We start from the raw sequence: 21,618 nt of genomic DNA, 5'->3' as shown, positions 1-21,618 counted from the left end.
TTAAGGCAATTTCCTGCAATTTTTCACATTTTGCCATGGAGCGGAGAGAACATTTTGCAGTTTTAAAGCTAATTTCCTGCATTTTGCTATGGCTAATGCTGTGTTCTTTTGCTCAAATAGAAAAACCAAATCACAACCATTTAAGGCTTTTGTAAAACCAGTGCCTCACTGTATGATAAACACAGCATTGATAGATATATGGGTTAAATAAATTGGGTATTGATGTGTTTGTCTGTATTTCAGCCTGATAAAACTCGGAAGAAGAGGCGCAAAAAATACAAGAGTGTAAGTACAAAGGATCAGCCCTAAATTCTTTCCACTCTGTTCTCAATATGGCATGAAACAGGTAACTGCCAAAATAAAGGAAACACCAACATAGTGTCTCAATAGGGCGTTAGGGCACCACGAGCCAGAACACCTTCAATGCACCTTGGCATAGATTCTACAAGTGTCTGGAACTCTATTGGAGGGATGCGACACCCTTCTTCCATCTAAAATGTGGTGTTTTGTTGACGGGAAAACGCTGTCTCAGGCACCGCTTCAGAATCTCCCGTAAGTGTTCAATTGGGTGGAGATCTGGTGACTGAGATGGCCATGGCATATGGTTTACATTGTTTTCATGCTCATCAAACCATTCAGGGACCATTCGGGCCCCGTGGATGGGGGCATTGTCATCCTATAGGGGCATTGCCATGGTAGCCAAAACAATGGCCTGCCCAGAATTTTTATACATGACCCTAAGCGTGATGTTAATTGCTTAATTAACTCAGGAACCACACCTGTGTGGAAGCAACTGCTAATTTACTCAAGTGTTTCCATTATTTTTGGCGGCTACCTATTCAGGTAGGTATGTATTCAAAGAAATGACTCTCTAAAGATTTATATCAATGGTCCTGTGGTTATGGTTTAGATGGAGAACCCTTTGGACCATGTGTTCAGCACGTACCAGGTTAACATCATGCAGTCCTGTGACCAGTGCAGCTCCTATATCTGGGGCATGGAGAAAGCCTGCATGTGTAGCTGTGAGTACCACACACACACAAATATTCTGAAAATATTTAAGTACGACACTCCAAATGATTGATGTGAATGTTGAGAATAGTTTTTACATTCTTCTGAGCCCCACCGTGAACTCAAATGCTAAGATAATATTTGTATTCCTCCAGATTGCAAGATGGTGTGCCACAAGAAGTGCCTCTGCAAAATTGTCACAGACTGCTCCACGTTTTGTGTCAAAAAGGTAAACTTTTTAACCTCATTCTTGGACCATGACTTAGGTTGGCTGATGTCAAGTCAGGATTGGTCCCTATGTTACTCCTATGTGACTAACCTGCCACTGACGGTTGACGTCTGTATGCAGAGTGATGAGGAGTCTGGAGGCCTGCACTTTGGGGTGCGAGTCTGTCACCTGACCAGCGACAAGAACACTGTTCCCATGGTGCTGGAGATAATGCTGGAGCACGTGGAGATGAACGGCCTGTACACGGAGGGGATCTACCGCAAGTCTGGCTCTGCCAACCGCATGAAGGAGCTCCACCAGCTAATGGAGACTGGTAAGGACCAGCCATAGCATAAACAGTATAGCAGCGCTTTCAAGAGAGCTACAAAGATATTGAAGGCTAACACTTGAAGGGTTCTACGTAAGACGTACTTAACATGTAAGCACCAGCGTGTTTGTTTTATTTCATAATGCCTAAAGATCTTATGTATGACGTAAGAATGCCTCTTCATGTTCCCATTCCATGACTTGTGTAATGGTTGATGTTGTGTGGCAGACCCCCACGCTGTGTGCCTGGAGGACTACCCCATCCACACAGTGACGGGGCTGGTCAAACAGTGGCTGAGGGAGCTGCCTGACCCCCTCATGACCTTCATTCATTACAATGACTTCCTTCGGGCCGTAGGTGAGTCCTGTTATAACGCTAGGTTTAGACAAAACTCTGCCCTGCTAAAGACCATGGCTCTTCTCCAGGATTGAGAGAGATGGCTACTCTTTTCTTCTTCAGCCCCTATATTAGCCCATGTGGGTTATGCTCTCCTTTGTATATTCTACTGAGCTATTCTACTGCATGTTGAAATGTGGTGTAATATTGTCGAGTGTCATTGCGTTACATTTGTTGTTGATCCAAAATGTTGGTACTTTTCTCCTCCAGAACATCCTGAAAAGCAAGAACAGCTACATGCCATCTACAAAGTGTTGGAACAACTCCCCACCGCATGCTTCAACACCTTGGAAAGGCTCGTCTTCCATCTAGTCAGGTGCGATACTCATGGCCGGGGCTCTCGATTGGTTGAATAAAGGATTCATGACAAAAAACACCATGCTGGACGAATACAATTTGAAAGGACACATTTTTCCCCTCAAACATGAGTAACGTTTATTTCCTCTCCCAGAGTGTCTAAGGAGGAGTCTCACAACCGCATGTCTCCCAACTCCCTGGCCATCGTGTTTGCCCCCTGCATCCTCCGCTGTCCAGACAGCGCCGACCCGCTCATGAGCATGAGGGACGTGGCCAAGACCACCACGTAAGTCTCTCTCTGATCACTGCATAGACCGGAACCACTGTTACTTTATATATCTGGAACACATGTTTAAATCATTTAAAATGCCACGTTAAGCATCTCCAATCCAAAATGTAATCTAGAATTGGCTTCCTATTTCGCAACAAAGCATCCTTCACTCATGCTGCCAAACGTACCCTCGTAAAACTGACTATCCTACCGATCCTTGACTCTGATGTCATTTACAAAATAGCCTCCAACACTACTCAGCAAATTGGATTCAGTCTATCACAGTGCCATCCGTTTTGTCACCAAAGCCCCAAATACTACCCACCACTGTGCCCTGTATGTTCTCATTGGCTGGCCCTCGCTTCATATTCGTTGCCAAACCCACTGGCTCCAGGTCATCTATAAGTCTTTGATGGGTAAAGCTCCGCCTTATCTCAGCTCACTGGTCACCATAGCAGCACCCACCCGTAGCACACGCTCCAGCAGGTATATTTCACTGGTCATCCCCAAAGCCACTTCCTCCTTCAGCCGCCTTTCCTTCCAATTCTCTGCTGCCAATGACTGGAACAAACTGCAAAAATAACTGAAGCTGGAGACTCATATCTCCCTCACTAGCTTTAAGCACCAGCTGTCAGAGCAGCTCAAAGATCACTGTAACTGTACAAAGCCCATCTGTAAATCGCCCGCCCAACTACCTCATCCCCATCCTGTTATTTATTTTTGCTCCTTTGCACCCCAGTATCTCTACTTGCACATTCATCTTCTGCACATCTATCACTACAGTGTTTAATTGCTATATTGTAATTATTTTGCCACTATGGCCTATTAATTGCCGTACCTCCCTTATCCTACCTCATTTGCACACACTGTATATAGACTTTTTCTATTGTATTATTGACTGTTTGTTTATTCCATGTGTAACTCTGTTGTTTGTGTCGCACTGCTTTGCTTTATCTTGGCCAGGTTGCAGTTGTAAATGAACTAGCCTACCTGGTTCTCAACTAGCCTACCTAGTTAAATAAAGGTGAAATAAAAAAAAAGGGGGAAAGAAATACAATAAGATAAATGGTCCATTTTAGAATGAATTTGATTGATCTCAACCCTAGTCTTTGCTGTTATCAAGCGATTATTTTGTTCAGGCAACTAGGTAGGACACTCACTCTATGAAGTACAATGCAGTGCCTTTAACACAATAGAATTGGATGACTAACATGTCATGTCTGTGTCCCAGGTGTGTGGAGATGCTGATCAACGAGCAGATCCGAAGCTACAACGAGAAGATGGAAGAGATTGAACAGCTGGAGTATGCCGAGGCTCTGGCCGTCAACCAGCTCAAACTCAAGAGGCAGAACACGGTACGCACAATGCTACATGCCTTGGTCTGTCTGAACAATACCCAGGGTTGGGCTCAATCTCATGTCAATTCAGGAAGTTAACTGACATTTCAATTTGTTTTTCTCAATTTCGGTTTACTTCCTGAGTTGAAATGGATTGACCCGTAGACTCACTAGGCAAACCAACCATAGTCACGAACTTGATGTACTGTTGGGCAGTGTTCTACTCTCTATTGTCCCATGTCCACCATGGGTTACTGCTCATTGTTTTGTGGTTCTCCCTTCAGCTGCACTGGCATTTGCCCCTCAGGTTTTCTGCTCCGTACAAAGGAGTGGTGGTACGTATCCACTTAGCTCCAGTTCTCCTGGTAGCTAGATGCAGTTTGCCATGTCCACCCGTCTGTGCATGACGTGTAGTAGTCGATGCCCCCCCCTTCCCCTCCTTTTCATACTAACTGGTAGTATACAATATTGCAGTGGTCACCCAACTATGGTTTCGGAGAACTACAGGGCATGCAGGCTTTTGTTCCAGCCCAGCGTTAACACAACTAAGTCAACGAATGGTGGACCCAAGTAAAGACCAGAATCAGTAGAGTTGTTAGTGCTGCGCTGTAGCAAATTCCTGCGTACCTTACCTGCTCTTAGTAGCTCTCCGGGAACTTGTTAGACCCCTGTGATACTGCATATTTGTTTCAGTCCCCAGCGTCTGTGATGGGAAGGTTCTTCAGGGTGATGGTGTTGGGTTGGTGTTGTTGGTCTTTTCTACATAGGATTTTGTGTATGGTTTGACTTTTGTATGGTTGACTAGTATTTAGTGACATTTAACTCTTGATCATAACTCACTTGTGCTTTGTGGAACATACATGATTCCACACAGCACAACCACGGTTTTAGAGGGATGGTTTGTGGATTCTTCCTGTTCACCAGTACCAAGCATTGGAACTCAGGGAAATGGGGAATGCTTGACATGGGAATGACTTGTCTGTCTTGATGATATACTTTTTTCTCCTAGTGTAAAATAACCTTGTATCATTTGACATGACTTCTTCTTAGATTTGCAGTCTCAAGCTGCGTTCAATAGTGCATCAAACCCTTCCCATCCGATACCGTTTTCCTACATGTTGTGTGGTTGAATAACATAGTGCCTGTTGCTCCCTACTGATCGTGACACAACCTCCTGCCTGCCTTAGGGTATCATGGTTCCCTGGTACCTTATGCAACACTATGCATGATTACATAACACAGCCCCCCCCCCCCCCCCCCCTAACCCCCACACCACCACCATTCTCATTCATTCATTCATTCATTCATCCTCTTAACCGGTATGGTGTAGACTTGCCATTGCGATAGCCCAATCGTTGAGGTGTCCTGAATAACTGTGTGTTCTCTCCCAGGTGCATGAGAAAGAGTGCTCTGACCTGACTGTGGTCCCAGGGAACGATGTTCCGCTGGACTCCGATACGGAGGCTGAGAAGAACCTGATGGCGCGCATCAAGTCCATCAAACAGGAGAAGTAAGAACCGAGCAGAGCCTCTGAGTCACGCCTAGATTCACTACTGAATTAAGCACATTTTAATACTGTGATTTATACACTGGTTGTATTTATATACAGTGGTTATATCTGATTTGATATAGTTTTGGGTTGCGGATATCCACCAACCCTTGGTTACTTTTGTGACCCCTCTGTTCTCTCTCCCTCCCCCCTATTTTCCAGGGAGGAACTAGCCTACAGACTGCCAGAGCTGGAGCAGCCTGGTTCAGACCAGGAGAACCTGGATTCTGAGGCGTCGGTGAGCTCTGAGAGCCTGCTGGACGAGCGCTGCCACAACTCTGAGCCTGAAGGTCAGTATTAAAGGTACTGTCTCCCCCCCCCTTTCCTACCTATTCACACACGTGTTTCTCATCGGCCTACCCGGCCCCGTCTGTCCATGTTGTCTCTGATGTAGGTCTAGACAAGCTGTGGAGAAACTGGTGGTGCATTTAAAGAGGGTGGCGGAGGTCTCCCAGTTTCACAAGCAACGTTTTGTGTGTTTGCATGAGTGTCTGTGTGGCACGCAGAGATATTGACCGAACTAACATGGTGTTTATTTGTGGTGATATTGAGCCCTTTCAGGATGGCTGTTACTCTCGAACTCTGAGTGGATGATGCTGTTTTTTCCCCTCTTAACACTTACTTTCTCATCCTCGTTCTCTCCTGCTGAATTAGGCCAAGTTGACCTTGCCCAGAGACCTAAGGCCCCAGGGGGCATTCCTCTCTCTGCAACCTAGTCTCCTCTGGCTCCACCTCCCGGCCACAACACCATCGCCCTATCATCCTCGGCACGGTAAAGCTGTCGCCGGGCATCCACACGCAGCCCCCCGCTGCGGCCCTCAACCCCTCCTGCCAGCCATGGCTTCAGCCTGCTCAAGAGGCAGAAACAGCCCGCCCGACGCAAAGACGGCACCCAGTCCCTGTACATCAGTCCAGACAAAGGCCTGTTCCCCTCTCCCACCTCCTCCTCCATCTCCTCCCTCTCTAGCTCCACACCACAAAGTCTCCAGGCCACCAGCAAGGCCCTCAGATGCTTCTCAGACCCCGACATCCCCTATAGTGACCCAGCTTGACACAGACAGGAGACAGAATAGAACTCGATAAGGAACTGGATATCTATGGTGGGCCCCCCTCGGTCTTGAGGATACAGTATGGAGTCTGTTATTGTCGCTGTTGCCATGGACACGGATCATGGATGTGTGTTTATATACTTGTGACTTATGCCTGGTAATAACAGGATGTGTCACCAAGCACTTTTTCTACACTTAATATATTGTTGTAGTTTTTTAAGAGACAAATTAAATCAAGTTTGCGCGGCCGCATGGACTCTATGGACAAATGTTTTCTTTTTTAAATACTTAGTTTTCATGAGGAAAAACTGCAGGCAATTGCACATTTCCATTCCACGGTCTCCTTATGAGAAGACCCAAACAGTTTGCTCAATGTAAAGTCAATAGTGCCTTGATTTGCACATTGTCAGTGTACAAATTTGTTGGTAATTTCTACTTTTAATATTCGATGAGGGGGGGTGTGTGTGTATGTATCTTTGTATGATACTCTTGTGCTGGTTCAAAGAAATTGTAGCAACTCGAGACATGCTCGAACGAGGACCAAAACACTTGTGATCCAGTTATGGGGCCTTGAACAGCCTTCTCGTGGGAAATGGATTAACGCCACGTTCTTCCCTCTCCCACCATTTCCTCCCTGTATAGGAACTGCTTTCATTTGTCAAAGGGGAAATGGGAGCAGCACTAGCCACTTTCCTCCTGGATGAAAACCCGCTAAACCCTTGTCAAGGTCTGCATGCCATGTCTTATAAATGGACCTTTTTTAGATTCTACTTTCTGTAACGTTTCTGCAGCTACATACATATGGCTTCAGTCAACTGTACTGTACCTGCCACTATGTCAATCGGAGGGTCAGGATCACTATCGACTACAGAGGACCCCCTCTTCAAAAGTTGTTTGACATGTAATACTAATGAGTGATTCCTCACGGAACCAGACCAACAAACAAAACATGCTTTTGGGGGGTTTTCACGAAATGTAATCTATGGAATAGTCCTTTGGAGGAAGGATTGTCATATATTTGACATTTTGTATCTAAAAGCATAATTTGAGAAATAATGAATCAAAGTTGGCATATGTATGTCATTTTGGACCTCACCTAGGCCTCCTTTTAAAGCTCCAGGATGTTTCATCTGTAGATGCGAAAGTAAAGATTGGTGTCATATGAAGCTCTACCTCTTGCTCTGTAATATGAGTAGTATTTTAATTTCAATAAGACATTTTTTACATTAATTGATGAATATTGACAAATTGAATATTGAAAATAGATTTTTTTGATTTGGCCTATTTATCAATATATTGTTGAACATACTTTAGTCTACATGCATATCAAAGTTCAAGAGTGGGATCTCTGCTAGTTTAAGTTATGGCCCGTTTTTATCCAGAGCAATTGACGTAGTAGGCATTGTAGCCAATCACAGCCCTCCTTTTACTTGTATCATTGCACATCCTGAAAATCACCAGCAGGAATCCATTTTCACTTTCACTCTGTTGGTAATGCTTACAAATTTGGATCATAACGCTAAAAGTAGCAGACACCCCAGTCTGGAACTTTGATATGCCCGCAGAGTATATTATGTTCAACAATATATGTATCGATAGCAATGATTCTCATCTATCATTGCATAATAATCACCGCTCTATCGGACATAACACCTAACACCTGTTTTTTTTTAGACCTTTGAGCTATTGCTCTGGGTAGGAAATAGTCCATGTGTTAGCACAGGATGATAGCCTAGCTCCTTTTGCATCGCTAGAGCTATTGCTTGAGCTAATAGACGCTTGAGGGACCTGTATTATGAGTCTAATGCATTATCAAATGCCTCCTAGCGTGTAGAGGAGAACCAACACAATCGACCAAGCCATTGTTAACGTGATCATTGTGGGTACCTGTTTGGGGTTATTAGTAGGACCCCAGAGCAAAGCGTTACAGCTTCATATGACACTAATTGTTGCTTTGTAGCATCTACAGATTCAACATTATGGTGTGTTAAAGGAATAAAGACAAAATGTCAGAAATATCCCAGTAATACTTCTTCCAATGGATTACATTTTGTGGGGGGGGGGGAAATGTCTGGGTTTTGTGAGGAATCACACTGTCCTTCTGACTGCTGTTTGATGTTTGTGCCTGCATACTGAGAATGCCAATTTGGAATGTCTGGGATTGAATGGTGTGAATTGAATGATGTGAGCTGTAATGAATATTAACAGGACAATACAGTACATGCTTGTATCCCATGCTGTGGTCTTTTAATTTTGGGGATTTACCATTGATTCACCACTAGCCGGAGACAAAATAAGAGACCAGTGTAGTGAATCTGGATGTTAATTATTGAGAGGTCAGCCCATGTAGTGAGGCAGCTAATGATCTAAGCATCCAATACAAGTGACTCAAAAGCAAAGGTGCTGTATGGTCTTCCTGATTTTTATACCAGTGTATGTAAGGAATCCTACTGGTGATTATTCTCTCTAAACTAAAAGCAGAATCTTGTATCACAAGACTGTTGCACATTTTGTTTTTGTCTGTCCTTACAGTATGAGGAAGTTATCAACGTGAACTAAGATGACAACAGGGCCTGTTAATCATTTACTCCAACGATAAAGGCTTGCACTCCCTTTTCCCCGTATTGCGCTGTCTATAGTTTCCACAACACTGGCCACAGCAAACTTTGATACTAGTGTACGTGAGATTTCATAACTTTTATAAACCCATGACCAGCAAGAGTGCTGTTTTTGTAAATAAGTTTTTATTCAACACTATTATAAAACACTATTATAAAACCATGACCAGCAAGAGTGCTGTTTTTGTAAATTTAGTTTATTTAACACTATTATAAAACCATGACCAGCAAGAGTGCTGTTTTTGTAAATAAGTTTATTTAACACTATTATAAAACCATGACCAGCAAGAGTGCTGTTTTTGTAAATAAGTTTTTATTCAACACTATTATAAAACACTATTATAAAACCATGACCAGCAAGAGTGCTGTTTTTGTAAATAAGTTTTTATTCAACACTATTATAAAACACTATTATAAAACCATGACCAGCAAGAGTGCTGTTTTTGTAAATAAGTTTATTTAACACTATTATAAAACCATGACCAGCAAGAGTGCTGTTTTTGTAAATAAGTTTTTATTCAACACTATTATAAAACACTATTATAAAACCATGACCAGCAAGAGTGCTGTTTTTGTAAATAAGTTTATTTAACACTATTATAAAACCATGACCAGCAAGAGTGCTGTTTTTGTAAATAAGTTTATTTAACACTATTATAAAACCATGACCAGCAAGAGTGCTGTTTTTTTAAATAAGTTTTTATTCAACACTATTAAACAATGCGCTTCTCCCTACTTTCACTCATGCTGCAGCTGCAATGAATGAATAGCCAAGTGTATCGATAGCCCTGCATTTTATTTATTAGCATCTTGTTTTTTTTAATATCATGGAATATTTCAATCTCTGGTCATAGGAACAACATTTGTGCATGAGGCAGATGTGGAAGCGGTGCGACTTTAGTTAAAGAGGTGTCCCCTCTGGAGGAAAGAAAGAGGCTGCTCTCTCCCTCCACTGAGACTAATGCTGTGTTCAAAACTGAGATCTCAGACTTCAGTGCGTTCTAGACAACTGGGAGCTAAAAAAAACAAAACGAGATCTGACTGGGAAAAAAATAGTTTTGAACGATCATCCACCTCAGAATTCAAAGTTCGTAACTCGGGCATCTTTCTAGAGCTCCAACTTTCCGACCTGAAGATCAGACGTCATTTGACAGTTTCTTTTGGAGTTCACTTTTGTCTTGAAAGCACCATGACCATCAGATGCAGTTATTATCAGGCCAGTAAAATAAAGACTAATTATTAAAATGTATGCTCAGCTGTGCCTCAAGTGCTACACCAACTGACCTATTTTATCAAAGCTTGTTTTGAAATATACGGTCTGAGAACAATATTGGCATGCCAGGCATATAGCCAATGGTGTGAATGTATTAGGCTACTGCACAAACATTCCTACAGAACTGTTTATATTGTTACATTTAAGTCATGTTAAAAAAAAAAAAATGTAGATCTTGGCTTGCTTTTTGACTCAAAGGTTGGCGATCACTGTAAGAAGTACCAACTGCTGTTAGGCTTCGAATATAGAGAAAATGTACTAACACATGGACAAGATCTGACAAGGACCCAAAAAATATGCACATGTATTCATGCACACATTGAGGGTGCTTTGATTTTTACCTATAGTCTCATCTGCTGCAGCAAAGGAACAGACTTGGGGGAGTGACAGTGGTGGGCAGCATTGTGCCAAAGGACATTACCGCCACCACTCAAACAAGTCACAATTCGAATTGTGGAGCACATCTGAAAAAGAGGGTGTCAAAGCGTTGTTTCTTAACAGCTCAACTTCTACACTTAGACCATACAGCAGTGTGACAGTCTTGATCTGAAAGATATCCACCCTGGCAGGCATTTTGAACCTTAAACCCATTAGTGCGTTTCACCAAATAGTGAGCCAGGGAACCACTGTCAATATGTGACAGATAGCAGTGTGTATTTGGAAGTGCTCCAAACCTAGGGAGGGGGAGGGGGGGGTTGCATCAAACAGCCCTACTGTAGAAGCTTGAGGGATATGTGTATCAAATCCATGTTTGAATACAGATTTTACAAGGGTCTTTAATTGTAAAATCATATGCAGTAGTATTGAGAAATGTACAAATCAGGTGACATACAGTGCCATGCGAAAGTATTCGGCCCCCTTGAACTTTGCGACCTTTTGCCACATTTCAGGCTTCAAACATAAAGATATAAAACTATTTTTTTTGTGAAGAATCAACAAGTGGGACACAATCATGAAGTGGAACGACATTTATTGGATATTTCAAACTTTTTTAACAAATCAAAAACTGAAAAATTGGGCGTGCAAAATTATTCAGCCCCTTTACTTTCAGTGCAGCAAACTCTCTCCAGAAGTTCAGTGAGGATCTCTGAATGATCCAATGTTGACCTAAATGACTAATGATGATAAATACAATCCACCTGTGTGTAATCAAGTCTCCGTATAAATGCACCTGCACTGTGATAGTCTCAGAGGTCCGTTAAAAGCGCAGAGAGCATCATGAAGAACAAGGAACACACCAGGCAGGTCCGAGATACTGTTGTGAAGAAGTTTAAAGCCGGATTTGGATACAAAAAGATTTCCCAAGCTTTAAACCTCCCAAGGAGCACTGTGCAAGCGATAATATTGAAATGGAAGGAGTATTAGACCACTGCAAATCTACCAAGACCTGGCCGTCCCTCTAAACTTTCAGCTCATACAAGGAGAAGACTGATCAGAGATGCAGCCAAGAGGCCCATGATCACTCTGGATGAACTGCAGAGATCTACAGCTGAGGTGGGAGACTCTGTCCATAGGACAACAATCAGTCGTATATTGCACAAATCTGGCCTTTATGGAAGAGTGGCAAGAAGAAAGCCATTTCTTAAAGATATCCATAAAAAGTGTTGTTTAAAGTTTGCCACAAGCCACCTGGGAGACACACCAAACATGTGGAAGAAGGTGCTCAGGTCAGATGAAACCAAAATTGAACTTTTTGGCAACAATGCAAAACGTTATGTTTGGCGTAAAAGCAACACAGCTGAACACACCATCCCCACTGTCAAACATGGTGGTGGCAGCATCATGGTTTGGGCCTGCTTTTCTTCAGCAGGGACAGGGAAGATGGTTAAAATTGATGGGAAGATGGATGGAGCCAAATACAGGACCATTCTGGAAGAGAACCTGATGGAGTCTGCAAAAGACCTGAGACTGGGACGGAGATTTGTCTTCCAACAAGACAGTGATCCAAAACATAAAGCAAAATCTACAATGAAATGGTCAAAAAATAAACATATCCAGGTGTTAGAATGGCCAAGCAAAAGTCCAGACCTGAATCCAATCGAGAATCTGTGGAAAGAACTGAAAACTGCTGTTCACAAATGCTCTCCATCCAACCTCACTGAGCTCGAGCTGTTTTGCAAGGAGGAATGGGAAAAAATTCAGTCTCTCAATGTGCAAAACTGATAGACATACCCCAAGCGACTTACAGCTGTAATCGCAGCAAAATGTGGCGCTACAAAGTATTAACTTAAGGGGGCTGAATAATCTTACACGCCCAATTTTTCAGTTTTTGATTTGTTAAAAAAGTTTGAAATATCCAATAAATGTCGTTCCACTTCATGATTGTGTCCCACTTGTTGATTCTTCACAAAAAAAATAGTTTTATATCTTTGTTTTAAGCCTGAAATGTGGCAAAAGGTCGCAAAGTTCAAGGGGGCCGAATACTTTCGCAAGGCACTGTAAGTACACTATGGCTAAAAGATTATCCTTGTGTTGAGTCTGAGTAAGTTTACAGGTGGCACTAGAGCAGGGCTCTCCAACCCTGGTCCTGGAGAGCTACCTTACTGTGGGTTTTTGTTGTAACCAACCCTGGTCCTGGAGAGCTACCTTACTGTGGGTTTTTGTTGTAACCAGTCCTGGAGAGCTACCTTACTGTGGGTTTTTGTTGTAACCAGTCCTGGAGAGCTACCTTACTGTGGGTTTTTGTTGTAACCAGTCCTGGAGAGCTAGTTTGCTGTGGGTTTTTGTTGTAACCAACCCGGGTCCTGGAGAGCTACCTTACTGTGGGTTTTTGTTGTAACCAGTCCTGGAGAGCTACCTTACTGTGGGTTTTTGTTGTAACCAGTCCTGGAGAGCTACCTTACTGTGGGGTTTTGTTGTAACCAGTCCTGGAGAGCTACCTTACTGTGGGGTTTTGTTGTAACCAGTCCTGGAGAGCTACCTTACTGTGGGTTTTTGTTGTGAGCTACCCTACTGTGGGTTTTTGTTGTAACCAACCCTGGAGAGCTACCTTACTGTGGGGTTTTGTTGTAACCAGTCCTGGAGAGCTACCTTACTGTGGGGTTTTGTTGTAACCAGTCCTGGAGAGCTACCTTACTGTGGGTTTTTGTTGTAACCAAACCTGGAGAGCTACCTTACTGTGGGGTTTTGTTGTAACCAGTCCTGGAGAGCTACCTAACTGTGGGTTTTTGTTGTGAGCTACCCTACTGTGGGTTTTTGTTGTAACCAACCCTGGTCCTGCTAGTGGCTAACGCTAGACCCGGATGTTGCGTAGCTGCCAAAACAAGGTTGTTTATATTAAAAGACAAAGTTGCCGGCTAGGCCACATTCTACAGTATGTTTCAGGAAGTGAAAGTCACAGGTTAATGTACTGCAAACTGATTTTATTGAGTTTGGTAATGGTCACATGATCAAACAAGGTCTTTCCCAAACAAAGCACATTCATTGAGTAGCAGGCAGATGCAGTATGTGATTACACCGTCAGATGAGAGCTCCAACAGGTTCTCCTCAGAAAACCCAGATGTTCTCTGATCAAAACAGTGACAAGCCCGTTAGTGAACTGAGTCGAGATCAGCAACACCACATAGCTCAAAGAATAATCCTACCACAGCACTAGTTTGTCATTCCATTAAAAATATAAAACTGCTCGGCAAGGACAAGCTGGCACTCCTTCACTGGCCAACTTTAAGACAAACTTCCCCACGCTCCCTTTACTAGGCATACATTTGATAGAGCCAGACAGTTATATTTAATCAAAACTGATATCCAGACATTTCCAGAGCAAGACCTTATAGTTCATTAGTTCTCAAGTTAACTAAATGAAGCAGAAAGTAACTCAAATGTTTTGCCTTACTCTAGTGTCCCGGATACCAGTTTAGATTGAATAAGAACCTAATTCACAATGCCCTGTCAACACCCTCCAAACAAAAGATAACATTAAAATAATGCAAAAGCAGCCAAATGGATTAAAGTCCTCCTGATAAAAACAGCATCCAAAGAATCAATTAAATAATTAAGGAGTCGTGTTTAAAGAGCAGGTTGTTCCCTGATGATGATTTCATCATTGTTTGTGTGCGTTGTGCTAAAGCGTCGCTCCGTCCCGCTGACGACAGACCACCTCTGGTCATGGGACGTCCTGAAGATATTACTTCTTTGGATGCTGCTCAAAATAAGGAGGGAATAAATCAACAGATGGAAACAACTGTGTGTGTGGTCAGGATATTCAGTAGATCTGCTACAGATGTGGGGGGGCAAAAATATTCCAGGGATAATTATCACTTCTTGACCAGGACCCATTTGTCTGGACTTGGCATAGATACTGTACTTCGCGCTGGGCAGACATCTGTGGTTTATGGTGTTAGGCTAGCTGAATTGAGACCTGTTTTTAGGGAGTGTAGTGTACTTACAGCGGCGTTCAGGGCTTGTTCCAGGTCCTCGATGATGTCCTGCTCGTCCTCCAGCCCCACAGACAGACGGACCATTGTGTCACTGATCCCAAGGGCCGCCCTATCACTCTCAGGAACAGACGCATGGGTCATTATCGCCCTGAGAGAGGGAACGAAGAGGGTAATAACTCACTATTCAAGCAAAAAAAAAAAGTGCATTTCTGATTAAAGGCCAAGTTATGCAGGGGTGTGTGTAATGTTGTGCCTCAGAGTATCTTGAAAGCACTTAGACATTTTATCATGACTATTGAACAGGTATGATCAGAGGCCGTCGGCGCTCTTTTAAAAAGGTCCTTACTACTGAAAAGTGTCTGTTCCAGGTGCATAGGAGTCAAAATAAGAATACTGGAAGGAGACCCGCACACTGTCAAAGGGTATAGATACAAAACTGAGGCTTGAATGCCAAATACATTTACATCATTTAGGAGACACTCTTATCCAGAGCGACTTAGTGAATTCATCTTAAGAGTGCCAGGTGGGACAACCACATTACACAGGCATAAAAAGTACATTATTCATCTATCGTAGCTATCATCAGTAGAGAGGGCTAGAAGGGGGATTATTTAAGATACTTTTTGAAGAGGTAGGGTTTGATGTTTTCAGAAGATGGATAAGGACTCTGCTGTCCTAGCTTGGGGGGGGGGGAGAGCTGGTTCCACTATTGGGGTGTCAGGACAGAGAAGAGCTTGGACTGGGCTTAACCTGTGGGGAGTTATTCACATACAGTTTAATATGTAAGATGGCAAAATAATTGAATATTATATTATTCGTGCCCTGGTCCTGTAAGAGCTCTTTGTCACTTCCCACGAACCAGGTTGTGATAACTCACTCATTCTTGTGTTTTAATAAAATGTATTGTATACGGTGTGTGTGGCAGGCTAACAATGATGGCAAAAAAACATTTGAGTGCGCTGACCCTGGTGCTAGAGGGGGTACGCAGCTGGAGGTTGAATGTTTGAGTGTCATCCGTATAGCAATGATAGCTCCGTCATATCCTCACATGGTCTCCTGAGTGACTTGGTTTATCGAGAGAAGAGGGACTAGAACCAAGCCCTGGGGGACACCAGTAATGAGTGTACGTGGTGCAGACAGATCTTCTCCACGTCACCAGGTAGGAGCGGCCTGCCAGGTAGGATGCAATCTAAGAAGCAGGTGTGTGCACCAACAATTTACACTGATGGCGTGAGGCCACAACATTTGTTTTCACCTTTTATTTATTCCCTTTCTTGCATTGATGTTCTTTGGGCACCATGATGTTTCCATTAAACATCTATCTTTATTTTGCATTCAAGCCTCCGTTTTGGATCCATTTATTTTTGACAGTGTGCAGGTCTCCATTTCTTCACTATTAAAACAGGTTAAATGTATTGTCTGATTCAAGTTGGTTCAAAATAAATACAAGTATCTTAACCACTGCTGCCCCCTTATGGCATTTTGTTAAGTTAAGCAATTAAAATACTGCACATTTTCATACCACAGCATATTAATTGGTTCAGCTGAAACATTGTAATTAACAAGACTAGTGGAATAGTGAATGAATCGTAATATTGTAGCAGTTTAATGTTAAGGTTTATTGATGATATCTGGGTATACTTACGGATGCTCTGCCAAGCTTTCATAACCACCGAGGCTCTCAGCAAGTGCAAATAACTTGAAATAAAAAAAACGGCACAAAATGTTATTGCAGTGTCCATCTGTGATTGAATCAACACATACTGTAGTAAAATACAATGATGCCCGATTCATACTATAGAGCCGATCCTTGCAGTCACTTCCAGCAACTACGTTGTATGCATAACCATATCAGCCCAGTGCAGCTCGTCTTGGCATTGTCGTGTCAATCACACATGAGCGTCTCAATTTTGTAATTACCTTTAAGTTGCTGAGGAACATGGTGGCGTTCTCCAGTTTTCCCTTTATGTAGAAGGTGATCATCCCTGGGCAGCCTGTGCACTGTTTCTTCATCAGCTCGTGCTGGGGGTGGGAGGGCAAGCCTGTAGAGTGGAGAGGGAATAAGAGGAAAACCAATCGGTCAACTGTTAGATTCAATGACCAAGGTTCGGTCCATTTCAATCAGAGAATATGACGGTAACTGGAGATGCATGAACTGTGTTTATACTGGCCCAGGGAATTACCAGAGTGACTACATTGATATTTTTTTATATCATCCAGAAAGCAGGTCATGACAAAATGTTACATGTGTTTTATACAACATACAGAAATACTAGTTTGATATCCAGAGACCCCACCCCCCGTCACCTGGGAAGATGACACGGTCCACCCTGGGGTCGGCCTCCAGGAACTTGGCCACTGCCAGGGCGTTCTTGAAGTGCTGCCTCATGCGCAGGTGCAGGGTTTTCAGGCCGCGGTTACACAGGTAGCAGTCAAAGGGGGACGGTACCGCTCCGAGGGCTTTAGGATCAGGATTAAGGCACAATAAGGAAGAACAAAGTCTTACAAAACCTACCAATCAGCCCCTCAGACAAACAACCAACAAGAGTGCTACACAAAGCTTTCTTTATCGGCGGTTTAGAATTGGAAAGCCCTGGCATCACGAGCATGTGCGGATGTTTGATGAGCGAAAGTAGGTCACAAGAGTTGAGCAACTGCGTCGATGAGTGCTTCAAATCATAGTAGGGTAAAAATGTGACGGTTTATCACCTAAACATACATGGCTTTTTGCCAGTTGCTATTCATTCATCTCTCACCATTCTGTAGAAACCTCAGTCGGTCATACAGGTCCTCACGGTTCACAGACACCAGGCCCATTACAACGTCACTGTGACCTGTCAATCAAATATTTAAACTCAGATTTGATCAAACCCAATGGGAAGTCTCTTCAGTCAACATCAATGTACAAACGGTGTACCTACCATTCATGTACTTAGTAGCTGAATACATGCATATGTCCGCGCCGAGGGCCAAGGGGCGCTAAAGAGCAGGAGACAAGCAGAGTACATTTGGGTTAATCAATGACTCGGTTTGAGCCGGTCTATGAGGAGAGGAAATGACTGGGTGTGTTAGGAAACTTAAGAGAGCGTGAAATGACTGAACATCCACTTCAAATCATTAAGCTTAATTAATCTCCAACGGCCACTGGGCTGAATGTAGCAATGCATAACAAACATAATACAGTACCTGTCAAAGGTTTGGAAAACATCCACTCATTAAAGGGTTTTTATTTATTTTTACTATTTTCTACATTGTAACAAACTATTAAATCACACATATGGAATCATGTAGTAACCCCCCCCCCAAAAAAAAGTTAAACAAGTCAAAATATATTTTATATTCTTCAAAGTAGCTACCCTTTGCCTTGATGACATCTTTGCACACTCTTGGCATTCTCTCAACCAGCTTCACCTGTAATGCTTTTCCAACAGTCTTGAAGGAGTTTCCACATGTGCTGAGCACTTGTTGGCTGCTTCACTCTGCAGTCCAACTCATCCCAAACCATCTTAATTGGGTGGAGGCCAGGTCATCTGATGTAGAACTCCATCACTCTCCTTCTTGGTCAATTAGCCCTTACACAGCCTGGAGGTGTGTTGGGTCATTGTCCTGTTGTAAAACAAATGAGTCCCACTAAGCACAAACCAGATGGGATGGTGTTTTGCTGCAGAATGCTGTGGTAGCCATGCTGGTTTAGTGTGCGTTGAATTCTAAATAAATAACTGACAGTGTCACCAGCAAAGCACCCCCACACCACCACCTCCATGCTTCACAGTGGGAACCACACATGCGGAGATCATCCGCTCAACTACTCAGTCTCACAAAAGACATGGAAACCAAATATAAAAAATTTAGACAGAATTACACCAGTTTGTCTATTGCTCGAGTTTCTTGATTCAAGCAAGTCTCATGTCCTTTAGTAGAGGTTTATTTGCAACAATTCCACCCTGAAGGCCTGCTTCACGCAGTCTCCTCTGAACAGTTGATGTTGAGACGTGTCTGTTACTTGAACTCGGAAGCATTTATTTGGGCTGCAAATCTTGTGGCGGCCGTCATGAGCTCCATCTTCATCATAGCGCTTGATGGTTTTTGCGACCGCACTTGAAGACACTTAAAGTTCTTGAAATTTTCCAGATTGACTGACCTTCGTGTCTTAAAGTAATGATGGACTATTGTTTCTCATTGCTTATTTGAGCTGTTCTTGCCATAATATAGTCTTACCACCCCTACCTTGTCACAACACAACTGATTGGCTCAAACGCATCAAGGAAATAAATTCCACAAATTAACAAGGCACACCTTTTAACTGAAATGCATTCCAGGAGAATACCTCAAAGAGTGTGCAAAGCTGTCATCAAGGCAAAGGGTGGCTACTTTGAAGAACCTAAAACGTATTTTTGTTTAACACCTTTTTGGTTACTACATGATTCCATGTATTATTTCATACTTTGTAGAAAATGTCATACAATGTAGAAAAATAGTACAAAATAAAGAAAAACCCTGGAATGAGTAAGTGTGTCAACTTTTGACTGGTACTGTTTAAAACAAACCTGGAAGTAGGCTGACATGAAAGTGTTGTCCACAACCACCACGGTATCAGTGTTGTGTTGGTGGACTACATCTGCACAGGCCTGGATATCCACCACTTTCATGGTGGGGTTGGTGGGGGTCTCGATCCATACCAACTACATAAAGAGAAAATAAAAGAGCATTTTTGTTTAAATAGAAGTTCAACAGGTGTTTGGGTTTCATAGTTTGGCTCCCAACCAAAAACTCTCAGCTATAACATGTAGGTCATAAACTATAGTCATGTAGGGACTGGAGAGACAAGTCACAGGGAGAGTGAAGCGCCTCTTATTGAATTCTCAAATGGAGTCCGATGACTAACGACAAAGCTCAGGATGGAGCACTTAACATAAAGAACAAAAGGGGGGGGAAAAAATAGCGCTGATGCTGGATGACGTCTATTCTTGTACAAATAAGAAACCTGAAACCTGGGTTGATTTAGGTAAAAAATAAATAGTGAAATAAGGTCATTAAGTAGACTTAGAATTCCACTCACTTTTGTGTTTGGCTTAAGAGCAGCCTGGAGCAACTCGATTTTGGTGCAATCAGCAAAGGACACAACCAAGCCAACTTCTGCAGCAATCTTTCGGAAATAACGATTGGTACCTGGAGAGAAAAATCATAATATATTACTGCTTCATGGTCATATGCATCAAATATAAAAACTTAGATGTGTGTGGTCTTTCACCCACAACGTTGTCTACCATTCCGGTGGTTATCTAGACAGTTCTAGACACTGTTGGCCATGTCTTACCTCCATACACATCGTTCATGCAGACAATGCCATCTCCAGCTTTCAGCATGTGAGAGATGGTCATAGTCGCAGCCAGCCCAGAGGCAAGAGCAAGACCTACACAGGAAATTCAGTTAACGATAGTTCAAAGAACACATTATCGTCACGAGGCTAGTTAAGTCTATTTTCGACCTTTTAGACTATACATTCTCTAACTTGTTCAATTTGATTAGATACAAATTCACGAGGTAATGGTGTCTAACATGAACACATACAGTGTTTTGCTCCATCCAGAGCAGCAACAGCTTTCTCCAGGCAGTTTCTGGTCGGGTTTCCACTCCGACTGTACTCAAAACCCTGATGAGAAGATACATGTAGAGAGCACACATTTGCCACAGCTTCTATGGATAAACAGATGCTGGTACTGATGATCACCTGGTCATTAATGATTCGGTAAAATCTAATAAATTGTTCACTTTCACTTTTCGATATTCGTCACAAAAAAATCTAATTTCCCATCACTGTCAGAGGTTGCGCAGACAACGTTCTGACTGTGTAATAAAATGGGTAACGTATGTGCTAGGCAGGGAAAGACTAGCAACCATACTTTCATACATAATAATATTAACATCAACATTTTCCCTGAAAATTCGTTGAACGGGACCGGTTCAGTATACCGGATTGGTATAAAGACACCCCATACGGAACTAACAGCCTTCGATAATAGACATAAAGGTTATTGCATCAGGCAACTTACAGCATGATCTCCAGGTCTATACTGCTTGAACGTGGTGGACAGAGAAATAGGTGGCACTACGGCCATAGATTTCCATTGCTCCGGTTCTTGCCCAACGTGGATCGCCTCTGTTGCGAAAGATTTGAACTGCGGGTGGAAACCGGTGGACAAGTCGTTTTGATGGTGTGAAGAAGCCATGTGTTGCAAATCCAGTCCGGTTCCCTGAGAGTGATGTGTCGCTATGTTTTACCGTTGAATACTCATAATGAAAAGTAAATTGTGAATTTAACGGCGACGTGTAACGCCCAAATCCTTTCTAACCCAATCACCACTTCTCTACAACGGGAGGATGGCACCGATTGGTATTTCAGGGACTTCCCGTAACCCGAGTTAGCTCGTGGCTTGTTTGCTATGCTTGCTTGCATGGTTTATTTTTTCCACAGCAATGATGGTATGATGCATGGTTTAAGCCAATAGGAGGAAGAGTATGCGGCATTATATATTTACATCCGCGGCGGGGCGGACTGGCTATCTGGCATTTTGGTGGGCTGGTCCATTTTTAGCCCAGTGGGCCTGTCCAAAATTTGAATTATCTGGTTAGCAATGGGGGCCTCCAGAAAAAAATGGCCCGGTTTTGGAGCCTTGAGGGGGGAAAAAATGGGCCGGTGTGGGGGCCTCAAGGGAAGGGAAAAATGGGCCGGTGTGTTAGCAATGCCAGTGCAGTTTTCTGGTCCCAGTCCGCCCCTGATTACATACAAATCATATTGTTTGTTCTTAGTTTCAAAGTAATCTAAGACACATTTATACCACTAATTTGTTGAAGACAGTTTCGTGTATATTTTCCACATTCATAAACATATACACAGAGAGTTA

At 42.9% G+C, this 21,618-nt stretch overlaps 2 protein-coding genes across 28 annotated transcripts in view; one reads left to right on the top strand and one right to left on the bottom strand.

The window, feature by feature from the left end:
• The window catches only part of LOC110524184 (unconventional myosin-IXb), a 95,347-nt gene extending 86,671 nt beyond the window's left edge, over window positions 1-8,676 (top strand). For 14 of the 27 annotated variants that reach the window (XM_090235410.1, XM_021603593.3, XM_090235404.1 and 11 more), the window contains 12 exons: window positions 244-285; window positions 911-1,022; window positions 1,167-1,240; window positions 1,361-1,553; window positions 1,776-1,904; window positions 2,154-2,259; window positions 2,395-2,526; window positions 3,743-3,866; window positions 4,133-4,183; window positions 5,240-5,358; window positions 5,560-5,687; window positions 6,052-8,676. In XM_090235410.1, coding sequence (XP_090091536.1) covers window positions 244-285; window positions 911-1,022; window positions 1,167-1,240; window positions 1,361-1,553; window positions 1,776-1,904; window positions 2,154-2,259; window positions 2,395-2,526; window positions 3,743-3,866; window positions 4,133-4,183; window positions 5,240-5,358; window positions 5,560-5,687; window positions 6,052-6,113 — 1,272 coding nt within the window. In that variant the 3' untranslated portion in view covers window positions 6,114-8,676. Of the gene's footprint in view, window positions 1-243; window positions 286-910; window positions 1,023-1,166; window positions 1,241-1,360; window positions 1,554-1,775; window positions 1,905-2,153; window positions 2,260-2,394; window positions 2,527-3,742; window positions 3,867-4,132; window positions 4,184-5,239; window positions 5,359-5,559; window positions 5,701-6,051 lie in introns of all 27 variants that reach the window. The other 13 variants (XM_090235414.1, XM_090235409.1, XM_090235400.1 and 10 more) reach the window with 3 other exon arrangements.
• Window positions 8,677-13,678: 5,002 nt separating this feature from the next.
• LOC110524183 (cystathionine gamma-lyase) lies at window positions 13,679-21,344 on the bottom strand. Its single transcript, XM_036977979.2, has 12 exons — window positions 20,767-21,344; window positions 20,285-20,366; window positions 20,031-20,126; window positions 19,773-19,882; window positions 19,261-19,395; window positions 17,635-17,692; window positions 17,470-17,547; window positions 17,021-17,173; window positions 16,634-16,755; window positions 16,359-16,411; window positions 14,723-14,861; window positions 13,679-14,475 (listed from the first exon to the last, which is right to left on the bottom strand). Exons 1-12 carry the CDS (start codon window positions 20,941-20,943, stop codon window positions 14,461-14,463), a joined length of 1,218 nt encoding a protein of 405 aa, XP_036833874.1. The 5' UTR covers window positions 20,944-21,344; the 3' UTR covers window positions 13,679-14,460.
• Between the last annotated feature and the right edge of the window lie 274 nt (window positions 21,345-21,618).

Source organism: Oncorhynchus mykiss, chromosome 5 (assembly GCF_057628025.1).
Source record: "Oncorhynchus mykiss isolate SJ-2025 chromosome 5, ASM5762802v1, whole genome shotgun sequence".
Classification (NCBI taxonomy): Eukaryota; Metazoa; Chordata; class Actinopteri; order Salmoniformes; family Salmonidae; genus Oncorhynchus; species Oncorhynchus mykiss.
Note: the sequence above shows the minus strand (reverse complement) of the source record. Positions and strands in the feature narration are given on the sequence as shown.